The following is a 27,361-nucleotide window of genomic DNA, read 5'->3' as shown; positions in this document are numbered from 1 at the left end:
TTATTTACTTTTGGCTACATTGCCTTTACATGCATTCATGTATGCTGTGTTAAAATGTAGACGACAGGTTGCATGTACATGTACAAAGCACTTGTGGTTTAAACACAGCACACAGAAAACCATTGTTTTCTATGTGCCCCGGCAGTGACCCACATTGATCTGATGTGGATTAGGGCCCTGCAGATGTGAAGGAGCCCACAAAGTACAACTACATGACAATTTATACAAGCAGCAAATCCAGTGGCGCACAAGGCTCAAAGTAATCAAATATATATTTTCACCTTCCCTGACCGAGCCAAATCAGATTTCATTTTGACCTCACATTGGAAGGATTTCAGCAACATGCAGGGCTGCCAATCCAGAGGGCAGGACTGGGTGCTGAATGATAAGCTACAGGCTTGTCAGTCAGGAGTGATAATGCCATCAAGCCAAGCACCCTGCATTTATTATTTCATCCCCTGTAGTACAAGCAGGCAGACTACATGGGTGTGTCAACTCTGCTCTGAAGAGTTAGAAGCTGTGCCGCATTGTTGCCATACCATCACAGGAATGCCAACTTCACTGGCAAGATCAACAGATACAGTGCCTTGAAAAGTATTCATACCCCTTGAGATTTTCCATATTTTTTCATGTTACAACCAAAAACATACATTTATTTTTTTAGGTATTTTATGTGATAGACCAACACAAAATGGCACATAATTGTGATGAGGAAGGAAAATTAAATGGTTTTAAATGTTGTTTACAAATAAATATGTGTAAAATGTGTGTAAAAAGTGCGGCGTGCATATGTATTCAGCCCCTCTTCCATAAAGGCCAGATTTGTGGAGTGCACGACTAATAGTTGTCTTGTGGACACATTCTCCCACCTGAGCTGTGGATCTCTGCAGCTCCTCCAGAGTTACCATGGGTCTCTTGGCTGCTCCTCTGATTAATGCTCTCCTTGCCCGGCCTGTCAGTTTAGGTGGAGGGCCGTGTCTGGGTAGGTTTGCAGTTGTGCCATACTCTTTCCATTTTCGGATGAGGGATGGAACAGTGCTCCGTGAGATGCTCAAAGCTTAGGGAATGTTTTTATAACCTAACCCTGCTTTAAACTTCTACACAACTTTATCCCTGACCTGTCTGGTGTGTTCCTTGGCCTTCATGATGCTCTTTGTTCACTAAGGTTCTCTAACAAACCTCGAAGGGCTCCAAAGAACAGCTGTATTTATAACAAGACTAAATTACACACAAATGGACTCCATTTACTAATTAGGTGACTTCTGAAGGCAATTGGTTCCACTAAATTTTAGTTAGGGGTATCAGAGTAAAAGGGAGCTGAATACAAATGCACACTATACTTTTCAGATATTTGTAAAAAAATCCTGAAAACCATTTATCATTTTCCTTCCACTTCACAATTATGTGCCACTTTGTGTTGGTCTATCACATAAAATACCAATAACATACATTTACATTTTTGGTTGTAACATGACAAAACATGGAAAATTTCAAGGGGTGTGAATACTTTTTCAAGGCACTTTATTTGTGGGACTTTGCCGAGGGGACTAAGAAAATTGTACACACAGGTGCATTTATAATTAGGCTTATACTTGTATGTAATGGGAGGCTATTGGTCTACTTTAAAGCCAAACTCCAGGCAAAACAAATGTGTTAATGTTGATGCATTTCTAAAACCAAGAACATATACTGCAGCTCACCATTGCTTAGATGTAGTGTCTTGCACTAGTTTTTTTGTTTTTCAGGCTTATCCTTTATTTTTACTGAGTGATCCTGCCAAGGAGGAAAACTCTCACTAGGGGGGAACCGTATCAGAGGAGAAGCAACACTGATCTAAGATGGGAAGTATATTACAGCTGCATCTTCTTCTACATAACATAAGGGAACGTCTTCTGCAGTGCACAGACAGACTTGAGAACAGATGATATCAGCCAGCAGAGGGCACAGGAATTAAATCAGCCCACAATATTGCTGGCAGAATTACCAGGCTTTTTTTTTTGCACTTACTGAAACGATAGAGCAGGTTTCAATGGTATATTTAACAGACCAAATATCAGAAGTCTCTAATGACAGGTTACCTTTAATAGCCAGTTACTGTGCAACAAAACTGGGGAAACCGTGCAACGGTTATGAGAGTAAACTGTTCAGAGTCACATTTTAAAACCGCGTAGAACCACGTTCTTTACATAGTTTGTCAAAACTATCTGGTCTCCAAATAAGTAGTGCCCATCTGCTCTCCTCTTCACCATGCAGCGCCTTTTTTTTGCCATCTGTGTTGTGAAGGAAATTCCTTAGTTGTCACTAGAACTAGTGCTCCCATTGGAAGATTTCTCTACATGCCTGTTTTTGTGACTGCCCAGAATTTGGGATTTTCTTACACTTTCAGTGTTCACAGTCATCAGGACAAAATTAGGGAGGATGGATTTCCCTAGCGAGGACACAGATGGCAATAAAAACCTAGCAGGTGTTGGTCAATCCCTCTCCACTCTATATAAAAAAAAAAAAAAAAGCTCTAAAAATACACTCAAGCAGCACCATCCTGCTCTGGCAGCCCTACCCACTAGAAGCACAAGCCAACACTGCCCTTGAGCAGAGCTGGTATGAGATTTAACCCTCAGATCACTACGCCCAACCTTTCTTGCAGTAGAACAAGGACAACTCCCATTAGTTAGGGTTGCGTAAAATGGTTTGGTAATGGTAAGCACAGAGTTACTACATTCTGTATACGGTATATGCCATTCTGTGTGCATAGAAAAACAATGTTCATATACAGTAGCAAGAAAATGTATGTGAACCCCTTGGAGTAGTTATGTTTTCTGCCATATGAATTGTGTGGTCATGCAAGATTGCACCCACGTTAACCACTTAATTCCTGGCATATAGTCGAATGACGTTCGCAGATGGGATCTCTCTTCCTGGGAGGGTGTCATATGATGTTCTCCGCCTCCCGCCGGTATAGGGGGCGTGCACGCGTGTCCTCCGCGTCACTGAGGACCCGCAATCACTCCTGACAGAGCAGGAACACGGATCTGTGTGTGTAAACACACAAAGCCACATTCTGTCAGGGGAGGGGAGACAGGTCATGTGTTCCTAGTATATAGGAACACTGATCGGTCTCCTTCCCAGTCAGTCCCACCCCTGTTAGAACACACAGTGAGGGAACACATTTAACCCCTTGATCGTACCATAGTGTTAACCCTTTCCCTTCCAGTGACATTTATACAGTAATTAGTGGCTATTTATAGCACTGATCGCTCTATAAATGTCAATATTTTCAAATAAAAAAGTGTCCGATTTGTCCTCCGCAATTGCGAAAAAGATCGCCGCTATTACTAGTAAAAAATAAATAAATAATAATAATGCCAGAAACCAATATTTTGTAGGCGCTATAACTTTTGGCATAAACCAATCAATATACGCTTGTTGCAATATTTTTTACCAAAAATATGTAGAAGAATATATATCGGCCTAAGCTGAGGAAAAAAAAATATTTTTTTTTTTAAATTGGGGATATTTATTATAGCAAAAGTAAGAATTTTTGTTTTGTTTTTCAAAATTGTCACTCTTTTGTTTATAGCGCAAAAAATAAAAACCAAAGAGGTGATCAAATACCACCAAAAGTTCTATTTGTGGAAAAAAAAGGACATCAATTTTGTTTGGGTACATCGTTGCACGATTGCGCAATTTTCAGTTAAAAGGGACACATATTGTTAGCAGAATTTATTAGGGAATAAGGAAAGGCTGCTCTACAGGCTGAGGTCTGTGTTATGTAACATGGGCCCTGGCTATCGCCTCCAACATTCCTGTACTCCAGAACCTCCTGAAATTACCATGTTACATTTCTATTCACCGCAGAATAGAAAAATGATATAGAAGCAAACAAACTGTACCAGTCATGCAGAAAAGAGTTTATAATAAGAACAGTGTCTTTATTTTTAAATATATTTGCTAAAACAAAAAAGTAAAAAAGAATGCAGACAAAAATAAAGCCTCAGTAATGATGGAAGCCTGGTCCGCCTGGCAAGCAATATTTCCACCATCAGCACTTTCTTACACAGGGCCTTCTGTTTTACTACTTAATGTCATATTACCGTTTTAAAACTTTTTTAAAAATGTCACCTTGTTTTTCAGGTTAAAAAAATAAAAAAATCGAACTCCCGCATGCACTAGGCTATATATTTTGACGACTATGCAGTGATTTAGGTTACAGGAATGCATATGTCTTGTTTTTCAGTTTCAGCCTCCAAATCACTGTATTCCTAGAAGCACATCTGCAGCACATTAATGGCTACAAAACAAGGGGAGCAATGTTCTCGCTTTGGATTTCAGGCACATGGAATAACCATGTTGAAAACTGACCTCACGTGGCCTACTGGTATCTTGCACGCACCCAAACTACAGCTGATTAAAGGAACAAAGAAAAAAAAAATATCTAGGACTGTCACCATAATAGCATCACACAAATTTTACCCACACATAATACCTTAGTTACAATACAGCAGACTACTGCTGTTGCTTAATATGGTAGAAAAAAAGTTGGGTATGACATAATCCGTGGCTGCAAACAAAGCCTCTAATTAGGGCTCTTAAAGTGATTGTAGCCTTGTAAAACAACCCATTCAGTTTAAAATTTAAATGAAAGTCAAAACACATTTGTTTTATAGCAATAAAAAGAGAACAGGATACTTTCTCATACAAGCAGCAGGCACATATCAGGAATAGGAAACACTGGTTGGAGAACTCCTACTGCTGAAGTCTCCAGAAGATATAAGAAACCAGCGGGAGACTGTGAAAATCCACATGCAACAGTGTTAGATTTTAGGTGGCTTGGTCTTAACCCCTTTTCGATCAGCCGCTGCAGGTGTACTGCAGCAGGTTGGCTCCCCTGGGCAAACTGACGCAACTGTATATTGGTTCGCCTTTTGACCACTAGGGGGCGTGCGCACGCACGTACCCATGGAGCGATGCCAGAGCTGATGACGACTACAGGTTGCAGGAAAGAAATTTGCACGATTCCCTCATCAACACAGACCGGGCTGACAGGGAATCCCTCCTGCCGGGCAATTGTCTTCCATTTTCTTGCATTCAAAACTCACCATCATGGACAAGACCAAAGGGCTGTCAAAGGACGACAGGGACAAGATTATAGACCTGCACAAGGCTGGAGCAGAAAAAAAAAGTGTTGGAGTGACTATTTGCAAATGGAAGAAACACAAAATAACCATCAACTGCCCTTGGTCTGGAGCGCCATGCGAGATTTCACCTCATGAGATAAGGATGATCATGAGGGATCAGCCCAGAACTAGACGGGAAAAGCTTGTGAATGATCTCAAGGCAGTTGGGACAACAGTCACCAAACAATCCATAGGTAACACTATACGTCGCCATGGATTGAAATCCTGCAGTGCCCGCAAGTTCCTCCTCCCCAAGAAGGCACATGTACAGGCCCATCTGAAGTTTGCCAATGAACATTAAATGATTCCAAGAAGGATTAATAGAAAGTGTTTTGGTCAGATGAGACCAAAATTGAGGTCTTTGGCATTAACTTTAATCAATGTGTTCGGAAAAATTATGACTATGGCCCGAGAACATCATTCCTACAATCAAGCACGGAGGTGGAAACATTATGCTTTGGGGCCGTTTCTCTGCTAAAAGGTACAGGCTGACTTTTCTGCATTGAGGGGCCAATGGACGGGGACATGTATTGTAAAATTTTTGATGAGAACCCTCTTCCGTCAGCCAGAACACCGACGATGGGTCGTGGGTGGGACTTCCAGCATGACAATGACCCAAAACATACCACCAAGACAACAAAAAGTGCCTATAGAAGAAGCACATCAAGGTTATGGAGTGGCCTAGCCAGTCTCCAGGCCTTAATCCTATAGAAAATGTATGGAGAGCTGAAACTTCAAGTTGTCAAGCGACGGCCAAGAAACCTTATGGATTTAAAGATCTGTAAAGAGTGGACCAAAATCCCTCCTGTGATATGTGCAAACCTGGTAACCAACTACAGGAAATGTCCTACCTATATGTGTTGCCAACTAAGGGTTTTTCCAACCAAGTACTAAGTTGTGTTTTGTTTGGGGATCGAATACTTATTCTACTCACTGAACTGTAACTCAATTTATAACATTTGTATCATATGTTTGTTCTGGGTTTTTGGTTGATATTCTGTCTCTATCATTAAAAATACACCTATAATAATTAGACTCTTTGTAAGTGGGAAAAATTTACAAAATCTGCAGGGGATAAAATGATTATTTTCCCCACTGTACAAGCTACCAACCATTAAAGATAATGTAAAAAGTAATTTAGCCAGACTGTGCACCAATCCTCTGGCTGTTATAACTGATTATATACAGCATTTACCTTCTTAAAAATAACATCACTGCTAACATTAAGTCAATGAGTATTCATGTAGTCAGATGCTTTTGAAACATACATTGTCTTTTTAAACATTGCTAACCCTGGTAACCGCGTTGTGCAGACAAAAAAACAATAAATAAAAAAAATAAAAAATAAAAACAACCCAAAAACCCACAACAAAACAAGAAAAAAAAGAAATGAACTGCATGTTGGGAAAAAAGGGTCTTGCCAGAGGCTGGATAACTGTGCCAAGAAAAGCTAGATGTTTTGGGCATCATCCAGGACAGTTTCCAAGAGCACATCAACACTTACCCTGCTATGTATGGGAGACACATGGAAATTTCTACCGCTTGTAAACACTGAATCCACTTCAATATTAGTGTCCCTGCTAGGGTTGAAAGCACAGAATGACTGAGCTTTAGGGAGCCCCACTGACCTAAAAAGAAAAAAACAGAAAAATAAAAACACGTATGCTGCATCACAATAGAAAAGCATCAGATTAACACCATAAAAAAAAGTTACAGAAGCATATAAACACAGTGATTGAGGACTACTGACTGAGCAGGGAATTAGTAGAAGCCTAGCAATATTTTCACCTTGTCCCTTTGGGGACATTTCTCTTAACCACTTAAGGACTGCATAACGCCCATATTTGTCAGCAGAATGGCACGGCATTGAGAGCGTGCGCCCGGCGCAAGCTCTGCGAGTGCGACCGCGGGTCCCGCGGACTCTATGTCCGCCGGGATTCCCGCGATCGTCTCACGGAGTGGAAGAATGTGGAAATACTGATGTAAACAAGCATTCCCTGCCTAGTGACAGTACACTGTCACGTGTAACCCATCCCCCCCACAGTTAGAACACATCCCTAGGACACACTTAACCCCTTCATCGCCCCCTACTGGTTAAGCCCTTCACTGCCATTTTTACAGTAATCAGTGCAATGAATAGCACTGATCGCTTTATAAATGACAATGGTCCCAAAATGATGTCAAAAGTGTTCGATGAGTCTGCTATAATGTTGCAGTCATGAAAAAAAAAAAAAAAAAAAAACGCTGATCGCCATTACTAGTAAAAAAAAAAATACTTTTCTATTTTTTTGTATGAAAATTCTTAACATATTTAAAAAAATAAAGAAGAAGGATAAAAATAAAGAAATACTTACTGAGTTCCAAAATCTAGTACAGAAGGCAGTAAGTGTAGGGCCCTCCCACTAGGCCTTGCTATACTGAAAGAAATCAAAAAGCAGCAATGGTCAGATTTGAGGCAAACAGCTGCACGGCATACTACATTGACATATTACAAAGTTACAACACTTGTGCTGCGTCAGCCTATTACAGTGAAGAACAACATTTACCAAACCATATACTCTCCCTATAGTGGCATGCATTATTATTCTAGGAGACTATCCACCACATATCCGTTTAATAGGGCGTGCCAATGGTGAAAAAACGTAAATCAAGGAATGGGCTCGTCAAGCTAGTATTTTAGTATTGTGCAGCTGGATGTTAGAAAACACATAAAAGCCTGGAGAGTCAGGCTACCAATATCTATAAACCATAAAACATTTTATAGCTTCTTAGCGCAGCCATTTTGCCCTTTAAAGATGGAAGAACTGCTGCAATTATGCTCCAGTAGGGGGAAAAACATGTCTAAGAGAGGCTCAGGGTGGAGTTTCCTCAACCATGCTGGAACAATAAAGTTGCCATTCTTTTACATGGTGGAAACTGTTAAGCCGCGTACACACGACCGCACTTTGAAAGCAAAGATACGACAGAACGAATCCGGCGGACAATTCAATCGTGTGTGGGCTCCATCGGACCTTTGCTGTCCAAAAATCTTTAGAAACTTTAGAAACAGAACATGTTTCAAATTTTTTCGCCGGAACTCCGCCGGACCCAGTTGCTAACGAGAAATCCACTCGTCTGTATGCTAGTCCGACAGACAAAAACCGACGCTAGAGCAGCTATTGGCTACAAACTTCCTTATTCTAGTCTGGTCGTACATCATCACGTTCAAATTCGTCAGACTTTGGTGTGATTGTGTGTGGACAAGTCCGTTCATTCGGAAAGTCCGTCGGAAGTCCTCCAAAAGTCCGTCGGACCTAGTCCGTCAAAAAGTCCACTCGTATGTACGCGGCATTAGGTGTCAAGAAAACCCTATACATGTATACAGATTTTTTGTGTTTTACCATATTAACTTCTTGTGCTTTTTTATGCCACACTTAAATTGTGCTAAGCAAAAGAGTACTTTAGTAAAGTTACATTTTGTACCCAAAGATGACAAAATTTCCTAGTGTAGGTGATAAAAAGATGGTTTTGTTTAAATTTGCATGGTTCAGCATGAAAAGCACAGTTCAGGAAGCACATAGGTTCATACACCAAGACCACAAATTCTGTAGTCGCCCTTCCACTTCCTATATGAATTCTCTAACTAACTTTCACTACAGAAAAAAATACATTCAAAACTTTTACAAGAACTTATTTTTTTGTACTTAAAATATACTGTTATGTCTGCCAAGTACAATTTACGCTTGTACCATTCAGTACTGTAAAATGCATTGACCACAATGTATACATCGCTATTGCTCACCACTCTTCTGAGAATGCCAGGTGATTGGATATCATGCAGTTTCTGTGGCTTCCAAGAATTGAGTCAATGCCAAAGTATGCAGCATCCAGTTGAGTCCTGGTTCACACTTATGCGATGTGGAAGACGCAGCAAATCCAGTGCATTTCCCACACTGCCTTGCAATCAATCACAGAGTACAGATTAACGACACCCTGAAACAGCTCACAAAATGCAGTTCAAATGCCAGAATCAGATCGCATGGGTATTAACATCCATGTGCACGAAAAAAAAAAAAAATCAAAAAAGGGACCTGCACCATTTTGGTGCAGATGCAATTTGAGCCATACACAACACAATGTGGTGCGATTCCTGTGCAAATCACATGCGGTGTCTCGCAATGCACAAGTGTGAACCCAGGCTGAATCCTATTTGTATTAAAGTCATTGGATCGACAAGACACCCAAGTAACCAGAATTTTCGAGAGTGAGATTCAGGAAAGAACTTTTGATTACTCACATACATTATAGGAGACAATACTCTGAAAGGCAGACATTTATATTTCTTCATACTATATCAAGAAAGCAGAAGGCTATTAAAAGGATAAGTCCACCCTGACACTAAAATAGCTACATCTATAAACATCAACGATCTAAACACCAACCTACAGCCGACAACGACTGTGAAATAAATGGGATGCAACATCACCCATAGAGATACTATGGGGCTTCTATTGTGTCCTCTTTGCACCTAAATCCACAGCGAAGCCACAGCTGACAGCTCAGCGTGAGATCAGCTTCAGTCAGTCACCTTTAATGTGCCCTATAAACTGCACAACTCGAATTTTTTTTTTTTTTGGAACTAAAATAATATGGTTGCACAAGTGTGCACACCCTTAAACTAATACTTTGTTGAAGCACCTTTTGATTTTATTACAGCACTCAGTCTTTTTGGGTATGAGTCTAACAGCATGGCACATCTTGACGTGGCAATATTTGCCCAGTCTTCTTCGCAAAAACACTCCAAATCTGTCAGATTGTGAGGGCATCTCCTGTGCACAGCCCTCTTCAGATCACCCCACAGATTTTCAAACAGATTCAGGTCTGGGCATTCCAAAACTTTATAACAAATATTGCCAGGTCAAGATGTGCCATGCTGATAGACTCATACCCAAAAAGACTGAGTGCTGTAATAAAATCAAAAAGGTGCTTCAACAAAGTATTAGTTTAAGGGTGTGTACACTTATGCAACCATATTATTATTTTATTTTTACTTCCTTCCACCTAAATTATTTCAGTTTGTTGTTCAACTGAGTTGTACAGTTTATAGGTCACAAAGTTGGAAAAAGTTCTGAAATGATTTATCTTTATCTCATTTTTTTTACATCACAGAAACCTGACATTTTAACAGCGGTGTGTAGACTTTTTTATATCCACTGTATCTAGCCCTGTAAAGAAATCCGTATACATACCTTTTCTGAAGCCAATCCGACCCGCTGAGCTCTCAGCTGAGGCTTCGCTGTGGAAGCGGGTGTAGAGGACACAGCCGACAACAGAAGCCCCATAGTAACTGTATGGGTGATGCTATATATCCTATTTCACAGATGTCAGCTGTGTTCTCTGCAGAGCTTCTGCTGTTGGAGACAGGACCGGAGCGGCTTCAAAAAAGGTATGTATACTAATTTAATTCTTTTCAGGTCTAGATAGGTTAGTGTTAGATTGTGGATATCTATAGATCGTGGATGTCTGTAGCGATTTTAGTTTTAGGGTGGACTTGCACTTTAAGGCCAATGTGTACAAACACACTCAAACTGACCACAATTGGAGAAGAAGGTGCAGTTACTAAGTCCTAAGCATACAACTGTAGGGTATGTATGTGGTAGAAGAGGCCACAGCAGCCAATACTTATCAGCCAATAAGAAAAAGATCAGTTCCGGGAAAGGCAGTAATAAAGAAAACCAGTCAGGATTCTGAGAAACCTTCAGTTTGGATAGTTGAATACACCGGGTTTAAATATCAATGTGATTGATTTTCAACTGAGCCTCTCAGCTTCCACAATAAGCCAAAATCATACCAGGATATTCTGTATGTAAAGTGCCCATAGTAAAGCTGGCAATACACTAGTAGATGTTTGAATCAATAGCCATGCGCAAAATCTCATTTGATAACAAAACAAAAAAAATAGTGCAATGCCTTTAAAGTAGAACTCTAGGGAAAACGTACATCTGTGAAATGAATGGGATAAAGTATAGGAGGGTTATAGTTCCTGTCAGATTATTTTGCCATCTATGTCCCATTGTGGAGATTTCCCTTTACTTCATGTCCGATAGCTAAACAGGAAGTGAGAGGAAATCCCTGCCAGAAGTCCAGGAAAAGCTAACGCTGTAAAAACCTTAATCTAACTCTGTAAAGCAAAAATCACTGTACTTACCCATCCTGCAGCCGATCCGGTCTGGTTCCAGCATCATCTCTCAGCGGAGGCTTTGCTGTGTAGGTGGGTGCAGGAGGGGCATCCGACAACGGAAGCCCTATAGTAAATCTATGGGGGACATCACTTGCCATTCATTTCACAGCTGTTGTCCTGCAGACATCTGCCACTGGAGACCAACCCGGATCGGGTGCAGAATAGGCAAGTACAGAGAGATTTGCTTTACAGGGTTATACAGATTAGGTTTAGAATGTGGCACAGAGCAGGTTTAGCGTAAGTTAGGTTTTGCCTGGTCCTTTGGGGATCCCCAGGTCACCAGAAGTAGTGTCCCCATTGAAAGATTTCCCCTCCAAAACTTTTTTGGGGACAACTCAAAATTTGTGATTTTCTTTTACTTTCAATTTCAATGATAATAGTAAACGGGACAAACCGAGGGTGAATCTTCATAAGAAAGGCAAAGACCGCAATAAAAATCTACAGGGGTTCTAATCCAACTCCACTCTATCCAGCACTAAACAAAATAAAAATTGCCTTTAGTTGTACTTTAAGTAAAGCATTAAATCCTTGCACATCAATGTAACAAATGATTCTGCAATAGTACAGACAAAGAGTTTAGTGATCCTGTTCCTAGTGGTTTTCTGCTGGTTTGCCACGGCCCTAACATAGTTAAACATAATTGCTTCCACAATTATGCATTTTATTTTCACAGAACGTTGCTGAGAGGAGTGAAATTGGGATTCCTCTGAATGCACTGAATCCACCGATACATATTCCTAATAGGTTGATGAAAGGTTTTTTCATTCAGCCTGTGTCCAATGAAACACATACTGTACCTTTCCAAGGCAGGAGAAACCATGGTATGAAATAAGTGCTATAGGCAATGTAAATACAAGGGACAGAAAATCTTATCTGTTCGTTTGGTCTCTTATCACATTAGTATTACTGCCAATTACGTTTCTATAAAATTAAAAATGTGAGTGCCTGTCATTTTACAGGCCTTAAATCGGAGTTCCGCCTAAAAAAATAAAAGTCAGCAGCTACAAATACTGCCGACACATCCCTTGGCTCCAGGTGGAGGCCCCCGGCATCTTCAGTAAGGGAATCAGGAATCACAGCCTTGTTCTCTACTGCGCATGCACAAGTTGCACTGTACGTTCTGAGTGGTCCCCCCCCCCCCCCCCCCAGGTATCTGTCCGTCCGTCCCCCCCCCCCTTTAAAAGGTGCCAAATGTGACACTGGATGGACCGGATCTGCAGAAGTTCCAATTTCGGGTGGAACTCTGCTTTAATGCCAGCATACGACAGTTAAAATGTCCGATAGCTACAGGCCCATTATAAATGTATATCCTCACTACGCCTTTTAAATAGTTCCCCCCCCCCACCAGAGTTTAATTGATATTTATAGGAGAACTTGGCAATAAGCCTTATTGGGAACATGAAGAAGGAACGCAGTATAAAGGCCAAACGACATTCCACAGTGTTTCATTTTACTGAGACAATGTATTCTTCATTTTAATAATGTACAATATAAACAACAATTTCAAAGTAACAAGCAACAGAGTGAAATATTCAGGTCCTTAGTGAAGACTTCTGATGCTTGTAAGCTGCAAAGGGTGGAAAAGGCTTGCCCAAACAAGACCTGAGCAGTGTCATGTCTTTCTGCATAGGAACCCTACACATTATCCCTGCTTTATAGGCCTTCACAGTATGGAAAGTTAGCAGCTTATCCAAATGCTTTTTCAAAAAGAAACAGTTATTACTGATCTTGGGAAAGTGCTTAGGAGTAGGACACAGACACTTTCTATCTTGAGTTTTGATCCAGGTGAGATTACAGGCATGTATAAATTTATAATAAGCACCAAAAACTGCAATATACAGTTTAAGGTTACTTTATCCTCATATTAACAAATGTTTTCAGAGTGAAATGCATATCTAACTGCATAGACAGATAACATTTGTGTGCAGAACACTGACATTTTTTTTTATTTCACCCACACTAAGCAACTAAGAGGTTTGCTTCATCTTAAAGTGGATTGAATAGCCTCAGATGATACACACAGATGAAACAAATCCTCCTACATAGGTTTTAATTGTATATCTGCAGTCTTCTCATCTCTACACCCTTTCAAAAGGGCAGAATCATATTAAAATCCTTCTCCCTCTGTTAGCATCTCAGAAGATGGGGCAGAGAGCTGCAGTTACAGTGTGTGAGAGATGATTGGAAGAACCCCCCTCCACAGGAAGGAAAGATGGATACAAAGCAGTGTTCTGAATAGACAAGCTGTGTGCTGAGCTCCCTCCGGCCACAAATTTATCTTGTGTCTTGGGAAAACTTCTCAGAAGTTACTCATGCGGATAACAGAGGAAGGACGCACCAGAGAGAAATGTCACTTAAGCTCTATTCACACTTGTGCAACTTGTGTCGCATGACAAGTCGTTCCCAAGGTTTTCCAATGATAACCATTCGTATATATGCACCTTTTTGCAGCAACGTCAAAGTAGGTAATGCACTAATTTGGTCAATTTTTTATGCAACTTGAGGGCCATAAACCTCAACATTAACCCTCAAAAGTTCCCTCAAAAGTTGTGCAAAAATCATACCAAGCAGTGTAGAATGAGCGGCACTACATACTCAGGGAATATGCAATAATACACAATCTCAACTCAAATGTATCCAATAAAGTATACACAACATAAATAACATTGATTGTTACCACTTTAAGCTATAATACCTTCACCCTGTGAAGTGAATAGTTACAATAAATTCTATGAATTAATAAAGTGTCCAGTTTTTAAACATAAAGAGTCCAACGTTCATTAGATAGTGACCAGTGAATCAATTATAATTCATAAAGACTTCCAGAAACACTCCTCCACCACACCGCAGTGACTGACTTCAAACCCCTTATTTGCACACACTCACCGGCTGATTATGCTTCACACGGCCGTGTTTGGCTATAGACGCTTAAACCATCTTTTCACAGGGATGAAGAGTGACAGATCTTCAGGTGTCAGTCAGAGGCCAATGCACAGCTCCCAATTAAGCCTCTTTGCACACTCCACACAAATGAAAAAAAACCCACAGCCTCCGATAGTGTAAAACCTTCACACACTTTAATCTCATAAAATTTCACTGCATTGCACTCACATGTGGAATATCAAAGGCACACCATAAACAAATTGCACAGCACTCCAAGACCAAAGTAGCTGGATAATGGATGGCCACAGCAGACCCAGGGCTTAACGATTAAGTCAATTCTATGACAAAACATGTCGGGGGTGTGGCTACAGAGCGATCATTGAGGTAGACACGGAACGCTGACCAACATACACCGAGTGGCTACTGACGGGGGCTGGGACGAGGTGTGATGAGCCTTACAGCTATCTTGCTATCTTTATTTAGAGTGGCAGCAAGTGTTTTGTTGTTTTGTTTGATTTTTCTTTTTTTTTTTGTTTTGTTTTATCTTTTAGTGTAAGCACAGTGGTGATACACAGGTGTGAGGGCGGAAGTGTGTATTATTGTTTTTGAACCCTCAAACGTTGCATGAAAGTCGTACAATGCAACAGTTGTCCATTTAAACTGGTCAAAGCCAAAGGCCTATCCAAGTTGCACCTATCCAAAGTTGCACTCCAAAGTTAGCACAACTTTGGAGTCATACAAGTGTGAATTGAACCCTACAGCTTCGGAGAGAGTTAAGTAAACACTACAGATACATGTGCTTTGCTCATATTTCATGAAGGCCGTTTACAACCACTTTAAGTTATCATAGGTGCCTGTGCTTACCCTGCAAGCACCACACTGCCACCGATTTAATGCCATTATGTCCTGAACTTCCCGATGCATCTTGAACTTTCAGAAATTGTATAGCACAGGGCACAACAAGCTACACCTTGGCCCCATGTGAAAAAGCATACCAAATTGGCACTCTCAGGGTCCTAGTGGAGGCAGGGAAATTGTCATATACTCCCATATACAGCTGCAGTAACAGTTTTAACAGGTAGGGTTGCCATTCAGCAAAAATTCCTTATGTGAAATATGCTATGATCACTAGGCGTACATGTTCCATTGTGAACCCAGGAGCACTGCAGAGCAAAATGGGAATGGAGGGGGAGATCTTTGAGCTGCTGTTCGATGATCCCCTCAAGGCTGAATTAATTCTGCAGCTTTAGGCTTCATTCACACAGGTGCGATTTCAAATGTGACTTGAGTTGTACAGAATCACATGACAATGGACATCATATCGTTTTCAATGGTGCCTGTTCACCTCAGTAAAACTCAGCATGACACGGTCTTGAAAAAAGGTTCCTGTACTACTTGTGTGATTCCTGCATGATTATGGACCCATAGAAAACGCAAACCATATTCATGTTGCAATACATAAATCGCTTTGAAAGTCGGATCAAAATCATATCACAGGGGTTCACATATATAAAAAAAAAAATTTGACCACCAGAAAAAAAAAAAAATAATTCTAGGAAAAACAGACTGAGTATTGGTCAGAGCAAAGAGTGTGAGAAAAGCAAGTAAAACAACTTTTAGCACCTCTTAGAAAGCAAAAAAACAAACATGTTACTTTGGGCAAAGAACTTTTGTATTAAAACTACATTTGTGTTATTATCCTACTTTTAAGCAGCATTTTTGGGGTTCATTCACAGGGAAAATATAATTTCAATGAGCTGTTAAAGCGGGATTCCGCTCTTTTTTTTTTTTTTTCTTACCTGTGTCACAGGTGGGCGAGTGCTACCTTCGATTGGCATCCACGTCCGGCGTTTATTTGACCCCCGGCGCGACAAATCTTTTCCTCAGGATGACTTATAAAAACCTGCTCTGGCGTTTTCCATTTTAACTGTGGGCGTCTGAAGCCCACAGGCATTTACTTCCTGGTATATGATGACGTCTGGCTCCCAGCATGCTCCGCTCCATCTTGCACATGCTCAGTGTGCAATAGTGGTAATGGCAGATACAGCTGCCTGCCCACTTTAAAAATGGCAAATTCGTACACGCCCTCGTCACGTGACCGGCGTCCTAACGAAATCTCGCGAGACTTCGCAATTTCATTGTCCCCCATGGATTCTTGGGAAATAGCTTACAAATTTCCCAGGGACCATTGCGAGGACGATAGCCACGCCTACTCCCACGGGAGGACAACCCGGAAGTCAGCTGAAACATCAGAAATAAAAGGTAAGTAAATAATATTTTTTTTTTTCAGGGTTCGTTTAGGTAAGTATGCTATCTGTTGATTTTAATAACATGAAGTTTCATTTTCAGGTACCAAACCACTTTAAGTACCATGGCAGGAACAAGTTACAGTCAATGGGTAAAACTTGCCACACCTTTCTTAAAACAGTGCCACTCCCTATTGTTTACTGCGTTTTCAGAGTACTTTGACCTCAATATTGACTGAACAAGCCCAAAAGGGTATGTGTATGGTAAACTGTACAAGCGTTGCCAACCACATTGTGTAGCAGCACACAAATGTATGTAATTTACCATTCAAGCTGCAAGAAACAACTACCTCCACAATTTGGGTGCTGAGACTAAGTGATTTTAAACTTCTAGTCAAGAGTCCTGCATACTAAAAAGGCCATTAGACTGCCCATTAAAGCAGAGTTCCAACCACATATAGGATTTGTTTTTGTTTTTTTAAATCATTCTTTTTCTATTTTTTTATGTTAAATTAACACTCCTTATTTTTGTAAATAGCACCACTTTCATTACTATTTTAGAATAAAAGTTACCTTATATTATTTGATCTTGGGCATTCCCATCTTAGGTGTGAGCAGATGAAGCCTACAAGCATACACTTCCTTGGTTACGGTGCTACTGTAATTCCAGCATGCACCATATTTCTCATGCATTAACCGTACACGTCTGACGTTGCCATCACAATGGGCATCATCGTCGGGAGTGCCCGCCCCCGTTGTGGCGACAACGAAGCCCTCGGCGCGTGCACTAGCGAGTGCCACGGGAAGTGACGTCAGGCGCCTTGGAGAGGTAGGGGCAGATCACGAGGGACCCCCTAGCAACAGACCTGAAAAGGTGAGTAAAAAAACCAAAAGGTTGTTCTTTCTATTGAATGCAGCTGAATAATGATTTTTTTTTCTGACTGGAACTCCGCTTTAAGAAGTATCTTGCCAATGTTGCTAGGTGCCTGGCATGAAAGCCAAGCCCAAACAATGGAGATCCACCATCCCCTTTGACTGCACTTATTGGTGTAGTCATGAAAGTCAGGCTCAGTCATAAAATTAAAATCGGTTTAAGCCATCGTTCACATTGGAGGCAGGTTTGATATTGTGTGAGTGCAAATGAACTCGCACGATTTCAAACAGCATTTCATTGTGAGTTTGGGGGTGATTTGAAAGACATCTGTGCAGGTTCACGCACATATGTCTATTGAAATCGCCCCTAAAGTCACCAAAATCAGTTCAGGAACTAGTTTTGGAAATCGGTGTAGCACTGCAAAGGTGGCGTCGCCCTGATTCGGACAGGGCCGTTGCCGGCAATTGACTCAGATTTGGCATGTCGAATCAGCCCGATTTGAACGGGGGCTAAAAGACAACTATATCTTTAAGTTGTACTTTAATTCCCCTAACCCCTCCTTGAGTGCAGTCTACTCCGTAACGCACTATCCTTCCACCAGAAAACAGCCTTGAGCCACAAAGCTTTGAAAAAAAATAAAAAAATAAAAAATAAAAAAATTTGAAAAATAACCAAAAAACCTGCAGCAAAAATCTTGACACTGCGCATATGCGCTGCAGCCCCATTCAGTTCAATGCAATAACCACACTCATGGAGCCTGCAGTGGTCCTGTGGCATACAGCAGCCCCAAAAGAATGAATAGGACAGCAGCGTGCATTTGCAGTATAAAGTGGGGCATGCAGCCTGCCTACAAGTGCACTCTTTGCTTTTTAGATCTGTTTGGAATGATTCTGAGATCCGGGGTGTTTCTGACCTGCTCCAAAGCAACATCAAGCTGTATGAGGTAAAAACCATTCTGGTGAAAATGCCTTTGTACATAAGTCCTAAATTAAGGGCATAGAAAAAAAGTCAACAGACATCCTGTGGTGCCTACAAACTTTTAGGCAGTACATTTCCTTCCAAACGTTTACCATGGGTGATAGGTTTTAGAATAACCTCATATTTGGTGAAAATTGTCCTGTAAGGCATGTCTCCAGCCCACAAAGTGCTGCTCACCTAGAGAAATATTTATCTTCATCCTCAATCCACCCATCTTCACTATATGGCCCTACTCAGAACAGCATTGCTTCAGAAAGTTTCCAGGTTGGGTCCATTTCATCCAGTGCATGCATGCTGTAGTTCCTCTGCCGTAATCCTGAACTGCAAGTGGTGTCCTCTCTGGCCGTACTGTGTATATTGCAGGACGTATGGACAGAAATACAAATCCTTTGGCAATAGACAGCTCACATATGTATTTCAGGAGCCTCTAGCTGCTTGCCTGGTGTTCAACTTTAATGCTTCATATGCTGAATCGCACAACATTTTTCTTTAGGAAGTCAAATAAGGTTCATGCTGAGGCAAATATGTAACAGCTATGGCTCCTAATGGACATTTTACGTTTTAGACATAATCCCATCCTATACACACTTCATGGTTACAGGTGCAGAAGCACAGACCATTCATATTTAGGACAAACAGCTGCACTCATTGCTAGAACTGTAATCAGAAACACGTTGTGTAAACACGCTGAGACTGCTCCTACATAACAGATTGGGTGCCAGATTTATGAGATGATTCACTTAATGGCACACAGACTGCAGCAAATTCAGCCTGAGAGCCAAAGCAGAGCAGCTTCACATGTTATGTTATATAAACAAAGCAAATCAGTAAATATCAGAGTTTCCACCGATTCATATTGCAGATCATAATCTAATAGCTGCACAGTTCTTCCATCTGAGATTATATATATATATATATATATATATATATATATATATAGAACTGCACTTTAGTAAACAGTCACATGGAACACCTATGGGTTTGAGTAACTAGTGACAGTAAGCAGTCACATCCAATTGTTTTTATTCATTACATAGGATAAAAAAAAAAAATACAATCAAATAAAAAGCAAATAGGAGTCCCTTGCAATGAAGTGTAAAAGGACTGCAAAATCTAGTTCTCATCAGTGATAATGACTGCCATCCCTGAGCTTGGGCCATTCTACATCTGTATCAGATGGCACACAATTACTGTATTTATTTGCATATAACGCGCACTTTTCCACCCTGAAAACAGGGGACAAACAGTGCCTGTGTGTTATATGCCAATACTATGTTTTACCCACAGGGGGCGGAGATTAGGCGGTCCACCCCAGGAGGCACCCATTGGGGGGCGTCAGGCCAGCTGCCCCGCCTCTCCTGGCCCTGGGACAGCGCTGCCTGCCTAGTCTAAAGTTGATTAAAAAAAAAATCCCTTGCCAGTCCCTTGTCCTACACCGCTCCTCCAGTGTTTTAAAACGAACTTGTAATTATCTCAATAGCTCAGTTTTGTCTGGCTGCTCTCTTCCCGCTCCTCCTAGCTTTAGCTTTGAGGAGGAGAGCGGTCACATGACCATCTATGTAATGTCAGAGAGCAGTCATGTGACCAGATCAGTGGAAAAAAAACAGAGCCCTTGAGGTACGGTATATGGAAGCTTCATTTTGCAATATGAGTGACACAGGAGGAGCAACATGGAAGGGGCCGGCAGTGAATGTTTTTCTTAACTGTAGAGAACGCTGGCAGCGCTGTCTCAGGAGACTGGGGATCTCCTGGGAGTGCAGGGGGAGGGGGGCTGTGTACTGGATGGGGGGGGCTGTATACTGGGGAGAGGGGCTATGTACTGTGCAGGGGAAGGGGGACTGTGTACTGTAAAGGGGGCTTTTAAAAAAAATGTGCTTTCCGAGGCTCCAGCGCTACAGCTAAAAATGCCAGACACCAGTAAAAGGTGTTAAACGCGATTTAGCGGGGCTTAACGCTGTATACACAGCGTTGTGTACCGTTACGCGTTTCTCTGTCTCTAGTCAAAGTCTCTCCAGAAGTCGGATCAAGATGATCCAACTTGCAGTTCGACTTGTGTGCTGAGAATCTTGAAGGGGAACCCCGATAAAATTTTGCGCGAGGTTCCCCTCAAGATCCATACCAGACCCTTATCCGAGCATGCAGTCCAGTAGGTCAGGAAATGGAGGGGGGACAAGCGAGCAACCCCCCCCCACCCTAAGAACATACCAAGCCACTTGCCCTCAACATGAGGGGTGGGTGCTTTGGAGCAGAGGGGGCCCCTGCAACCCCCCCCACACCAAAGCACCTTGTCCCCATGTTGATGAGGACAAGGGCCTCTTCCCGACAACCCTTTCCCGGTGGTTGTCGGGGGTCTGCGGGCAGGGACTTATCGTGATCTGGAAGCCCCCTTTAACAAGAGGGGCCCCCACCCTAGGTGAATAAATTTGAGGTACATTATACCCCTACCCATTCACCTAAATAAAGGTCTCCCATGGGCATATGGCTTGGTATGGTCTGGGGGGGGGGGGGGGGGGGGCATCGCTCACTCGTCCACCCCCTTTCCTGACCTGCCAGGCTGCATGCTCGAATAAAGTTCTGGTTTGGATCTTGTGGGGAACCTCATGCAATTTTTTTTTTTTACATTTTGGTGGGGTTCCCCTTCAAGATTCTCAGTACACAAGTCGCACCGCAAGTCAGATCATCCTGATCTGACTTCTGGTGAGACTTCTATTCAAATCAATGGGCTTCCATAGGGAACCAGTGATTTTGAATACAGACAGAGAAACGCGTCTGAAAGCAACAGCAGTGTGGCTAAACGGCAATTGACGACAATGCAAAACACACACACACACACACACACAAAAAAAAAGCGTTTTTAACGCTGCTTTTTTCCTGGCGTCGGTACTAGCTTTGCAGCTTGTTTTTTAAAAATGTCTGTGGGCATGTAGCCTCAAAGTGTTGTCCTACTCTAATCTATAAGATCACCAACACAGGAACACAGATGGCTGTCAAGACACTGAGCACTAAATATATTGCTATGCTCATAGATTAGAGGATGACATATATTTGCAAACGATGCTATTCAGACCTCTATTTTAATAAACTGATGAACCGTTTTTAATCAACTAGTCAGTGCTAATGAAGCTTAATGCCTGGGAATTTCAATAGTACACTTAGCTTTGAAATGGATCACACATTTTGCAATAGCTAGTACAGTCCTGAACACACACCACAATTCATGTACTGCAGGAAAGCCTGTTAACTTAATAAAAGGTTTGCTTTTTTTTTTTTTTTCTGTAAAATAATAAACATGTAATACCTACCTGCTCTGTGCAATGATTTTGCACAGAAGAGAGCAGATCCTCTTCTTCTGGGGTCCCCCCACTGGCACTCATGGCTCCTCCTCCTCTTTGGTTAGTGCCCCTTATAGGATGCCACTTCCTATTGGAGCACACGTGCAGTCGCTGATCTTGGCTCCTCCTCTTCTTCTTAGTGTGTCCCCATAGCAAGCCTTTTGCTATGGGGCACAGGGTGTCTCCTCTCTCCCGGGAAGTGTGTTTATGGAGCCACGCTTCATAAACACAAAAAAACAGTGGGACTTGGCCCTGCCCCCCATGTCCTACTTACTGCATTTGATTGACAGCAGCATGAGCTGCCCCAATGGCTCCTGCTGCTGCTCGAGTCCTGTGTGAAGAGGAAGAGATGGTAGAATAGATGCAGCCGTGCACAGCGCTGGATTTATTCTCCCCTCTCTTCCCCCTCACACATGGAAGGGGGAGAACCGAGAAATAGAAAACATTTTTTACCTTGATGCAAGGAATGCATTGAAGGTAAAGAAAACTTTTTTAGCTTTAGCATCACTTTATGTTAAAATAACCCAAAGCCCTATGTTCTTCCATAGAACTGACTCCTCTGTTTCTGACACTTGGTGGTGTTTATGGGCTCCTGGCACCATGACCCACATCCGGGGTACATGCCTGAAAATTTTCCCATACTGGGATAAAATTTTACACCTGTTTGATTGACTCTGAGATATAAAACTTCCAACAAACCACAGATCATGGTATTATCCATGTTGCCAGGCTCCTGTAAACTAAGAAAATTATGATTAGGTATTTCATCACCGCTGCTCGCTCTGTAATAGCAAGACGCTGGTGACAGGTTGATGCGCCAATCACTGGCCAAATGAGCTTGCAGAATGGATAAAATTGACCATTTGGAAGGTATGATTGCATGGGAGGAGGATAAAGCCGAATCCTACAAGCTTATGGACCATTTCAGATACTCTTCGGAGTCTGACCCATTCATCACTTCGAAAGTGTGAAACCACAACTTCTCACTGGCTTCCCTTCCCCCTTTTTTTTTACCCGTCTTTTGCGCCCCCCCCCCCCACTTTCTCACTTTGCTTTAGCATCCTTCCTGTAGGTCTTGGCTAGAGGCTTTACCTTATTATGTATTACCAACAAGACCATATATTATGTCACGTAGGTTGGGCCGGTAGACCCCTTATTTTTTTTTTAATACCTTTTCCTGTTCAGTTGACAAGGTATCGGAAGTTGTTTATTTGCTATAAACCACCTGAAAAGGTTTTGATAATATACCTTCTATATACATGCGTCACTACTGGTATGCAATATTCTCTTTCAGTTTGCATCACACGTTGTGTGTCGTAAGTCAGAAATTCAGAGTTGACAAACTGTGAGCATACTTGTCTTAATACGATCTGTTTCTGTTTTGTAGGTATACATGGTAAACACTTTGCTAATCAAACTTGATTAAATAAAAAATAACCAAAAGCTTTCCAACCACTTTAAAGAAAGCGGAGATCTAAAGTAAAATCTTAACTTTTTAGAACCCTTCAAAATTGCAGATAAATAGTAAGCCTCAGGTTTTTATTTACTGAACTTTGTATTCTGCCCATTGCTCATGAAAAAAAAAAAAAAAAAAAAAAAAAAGGGTAGCGTTGGATATAAAATCTTCAACATTATAAGCTGAACAGGAAAATTTAGGCTGTTGTGCGACACGTAAATCTGAAATAAAGAAATATGCATGGAAAATGTACACAAACTTATATACAGTATGTGGGTGAGCTCCATTAGAGATTATTAGGCCTTGGTTTGGATATAAGTGTACCCACAAGTGTATGTCTCAGTAAAAGTTAATTAAATCCAAAAAACGATGGAATCCAGTGCCATCCATGGAACTATAATGAATGTATCCTGGAGACTAAGAGGGCGAGCCAGAGAATGAATATCAAAGCTCTGGAAACAATTCAAAAAAGTAACACCCAAGGTTTGGAGGCTCCATGAATGTTTTGAAATAAGTTGGAGGAAAGGTTAGGAGCACTGGGTGCCTTCTATCGGGAATGAACACAACCATGTATTCAAACTGGAAGACAGATGTAACAAACGTAATGCGTTATTTAATCAAAAAAAGACATGACCACTTACTTTTGCTCTTGCAAATGGTCCCCTGCGTTCTGACTGGAATCAGTCTAAAGAAGAACAAACACAAAGACATAAGAAAAACACAAAAACAGAGAAGTGCTAAACAGAATCTCAAAAAAATAAAAAAAATAAAAAAGGACTACACTACACCTCTCGCCTTTTCCATACCTTAGGAGGGAGGTGTTCTCTAGTCCAAAGTAAGAACTTGGAAGAAAAGCTAACCGATAACAGGGAAGCACACTCATACTCAGAGCACAGGACATTATTACCACACAAGAGTTCTGGCATGATAAACTGGTATTTGTATTAACTTATCACACAGGTATACGATAACAAACTGGTTTCAATGATCTATTTAAAGTGGTTGTAAACCCTTACAAACCACTTTGACCTACAGGTAAGCCTAGATTAAGGCTTACCTGTAGGTCCAAGAAATATCTCCTAAACCTATACGGTTTAGGAGATATTTACCTGAAGACAGCCACCGCTGTCTATGGCGCATGCGTCGTAGACAGCGGCGCGCAGGCGCACTGGGTAAGCCGCAGATCGCGGCGATATGCAGCGAGTGTCGGCTCCCGTGCACCTGCGCGGGAGTGACGTCATCGCTGCTCCGGCGAATCACAGCGCCGGAGCAGCGAGACCCACCAAGAAGATGGACGCTCGGAACTACAGGGGACAGCGGTGACTTCGCTGGCTCCTGTGTCAGGTAAGTGACACATAATGGACTACTATGCGATGCATAGTAGCCCATTATGCTTTACCTTTGCAGGGAATGAAAGAGGAAGTAAAGCCATCAGGGTTTACTTCCTCTTTAACTGAGCAAAAGTAAGTAAATAAGAAAAGGTAATTAGTAGGGTTCACAAAGACCAAGTATTTTTTTTTTACCTTTCAAAAGCACCTCCAAACCTTTCCATAAACCTCAAAATAGTGTGACACTAACAATTCCTATGGTGGTGCCTGTAGTTATGTACAGTAAAAACCAGCTATCTGGAGGAGTATTAATAGGCATGTGTAGTAGAAGCTGGAGATGCGACCAAGACTTTTATACAAGGCTGAGAGATACCAAGCAGGGCCGTGTAGTGAAGATTCCAAAAGTGTGGCTGAAGGCAAGTATAGTGCCTTGAAAAAATAGTCATACCCCTTGAAATATTCCACTTTGTCATATTACAACCAAAAATGTAAATGTATTTTATTGTGAGATTATGCGGCACATAATTGTGAAGTGGAAGGAAAATGATAAATGCTTTTCATTTTTTTTTTTTTTTTTTTTTTACAAATAAATATTTTAAACGGGTGGCGTACATTTTCATTCAGTCCCCTTGTGTCTGATACCCCTAACTAAAATCTAATGGAACCAACTGCCTTCAGAATTCACCTAAATTAGTAAATCGAGTCCACCCGTGTGTAATGTAATCTCAGTATAATTACAGCTGTTCTGCAAAGCCCTCAGAGGTTTGTTGGAGAACCTTAGTGAACAAACAGCACCATACAGGCCAAGGATAACGTTTTAGAGAAGTTTAAAGCAGGGTTAAGTTAAGAAAAATATTGCAAGCTTTGAAAATGTCACGGAGCAGTACTCAATCCATCATCTGAAAATGGAAAGAGCACAACTGCAAAAATACCAAGACATGGCTGTCCAGCTAAACTGCCAGGCAGGGCATTAATCGGAGAAGCGGCCAAGAGGTCCATGGTAATTCTGGAGGAGCTGCAGAGATCCACAGTTCAGGTGGGAGAATCTGTCCACAGAACAACGATTAGTCGTGTACGCCACAAATCTGACCTTTATGGAAGAGTGGCAAGAAGAAAGCCATTGTTGAAAGAATTTATAGTAAAACAGTGCTGCACAATTCATAAATGTCCATAATATATTATAACATGCGTATATAAACTAAAAGTCCCAAACAGTGCATGTGGAGACAGCATAAATCACTGATTGGTGCAGTGAAAAAACACAAAAAAAGGACGATAGATCTAGTGACTGTGATCCCTCCACCACAAATAAAGATGGCCTCTCACCTCAAAAATCGACCTGAAACAGTTCACAGAGCAATAAGCAGATCACCAGGCAGACAAATCCCCACTCTAGATGCCATCCTCAGATCCACACTCAATAAGATATTCAATCGCATGTATAAAAAGAACAAAACGATCTAATGCTCTCTGCTTGTAATGTTTATTAATAAAAAGTACAGAAGTGCACTTACATTCAGTCGCACTCAGATCCGAATGCCGGCGCATAATCGTGTAGTGTTATTCAACCAACAAGATGGCTGCAGGAGGCGGGAGACGTCATACGTGACTCCTGACCCCTCTTACACGCAACTCGTACCATCCAAATAACACCATTCCTACAGTAATGCAGTACAGTAAAGGTGATAATGTCCTGTTATGGGGGGTATTTCTCTGCAGCAGGGACTGTCAGGATAGAAGGAAAAATGGATCGGCAAAATACCATCAAATTCTTAAGGAACATCTGCTGCCCTGTGCCAAAAAGTGGTCAATGGGAAGAAGGTTCACCCTTCCAACATGGCAATGACCTTGGCACACAGTAAAAATGACAACAGTGGTTGAAGGAGAAAAAGTTGAATGTCCTTGCATGGCCTAGTCAGAGCCCAGACTTAAACCCCATTAGACCCTTTTCTCACCGGGGGTTTTTATCGTGGGCTTTTGGGCCAAAAAATAGCGCCTAAAAAACGGCTCCCCTGCAGTCTCAGTGTGAAAGCTTGAGTGCTTTCACACTGAGGTGATATGCTGGCCAGACGTTAAAAAAAAAAAGAAAAATGCAGCATCTTTGGAGCATCTTTTCCAGCATCTTTGGCGTATACACTGCTCCTAAAGCGCGCCTGCCCATTGGCGCTTTGCGTGTTGTTTCTAACCCTTTTTCGCCAAAACCCCCCCGCAAAAACGACAGTAAAGCGCCGCTAAAAATAATGGCGCTTTACCACCAATGATGCCCCAGTGTGAAAGCAGCCTTAAAAATCTGTGGAATGACTTGAAGACTGCAGTCAACCAACTGTCACCATCAAATTTAACTGAACTTGAGCAGTTCTGCAAAGAAGAGTGGGCAGATATTGCAAAGTCTAGATGTACAAAGTTAGTAGAGACATATCCCAACAGACTAAAGGCCGGAATTAAAGCAAAAGGTTCAACAAAAAGAAATACAAGGGGTGATCTTTTTCCCAACTCAGCGATTATGTTTTTGATTTTTTTCTGACATGCTGTTACATCTTTCACTTGGATGTTATAAGTTGCACTAAGTGAATAAAGCTGGAATAATGTAATTATTTTAAAAAGGGTGGGGGGGGGGGGGGATTCTTTGTGATACCCAGTGTGCTGCCCCAACAGGGCATAGAATTTACATAGATTGTTTTCCTTAACCATTTTCTATGGACGTTTATATTTAGTTTACATGCTGCCATCTAGTGATCTTTTGTGGTAATGCACTTGTTTTCTCAAGTTTATTTTCCCTTATGTTATGACACACTTCCTTTGTATGTAATGCTCCACCCTTCTTCCTGTGTTATGGATGCAGCAACAAGATACATGTAGCAAGGCACATG

The 27,361-nt window shown here is 41.5% G+C and overlaps 1 protein-coding gene across 2 annotated transcripts in view; it reads right to left on the bottom strand.

The window, feature by feature from the left end:
* Nucleotides 1-27,361, bottom strand: part of TMEM131L (transmembrane 131 like) — a 155,605-nt gene that overhangs the window by 102,776 nt on the left and 25,468 nt on the right. For both annotated transcript variants that reach the window (XM_077477067.1, XM_077477066.1), the window contains exons 3-5: nt 23,805-23,848; nt 7,529-7,591; nt 6,679-6,802 (exon numbers count right to left, since the gene is read on the bottom strand). In XM_077477067.1, the coding sequence (XP_077333193.1) occupies nt 6,679-6,802; nt 7,529-7,591; nt 23,805-23,848 (231 nt within the window). The remainder of the gene's footprint in view (nt 1-6,678; nt 6,803-7,528; nt 7,592-23,804; nt 23,849-27,361) is intronic.

Source organism: Lithobates pipiens, unplaced genomic scaffold (assembly GCF_037356315.1).
Source record: "Lithobates pipiens isolate NorthernLeopardFrog02 unplaced genomic scaffold, aLitPip1_a1.2 Scaffold_13, whole genome shotgun sequence".
Taxonomy (NCBI): Eukaryota; Metazoa; Chordata; class Amphibia; order Anura; family Ranidae; genus Lithobates; species Lithobates pipiens.
This window is presented reverse-complemented; position numbering and strand designations above follow the sequence as displayed.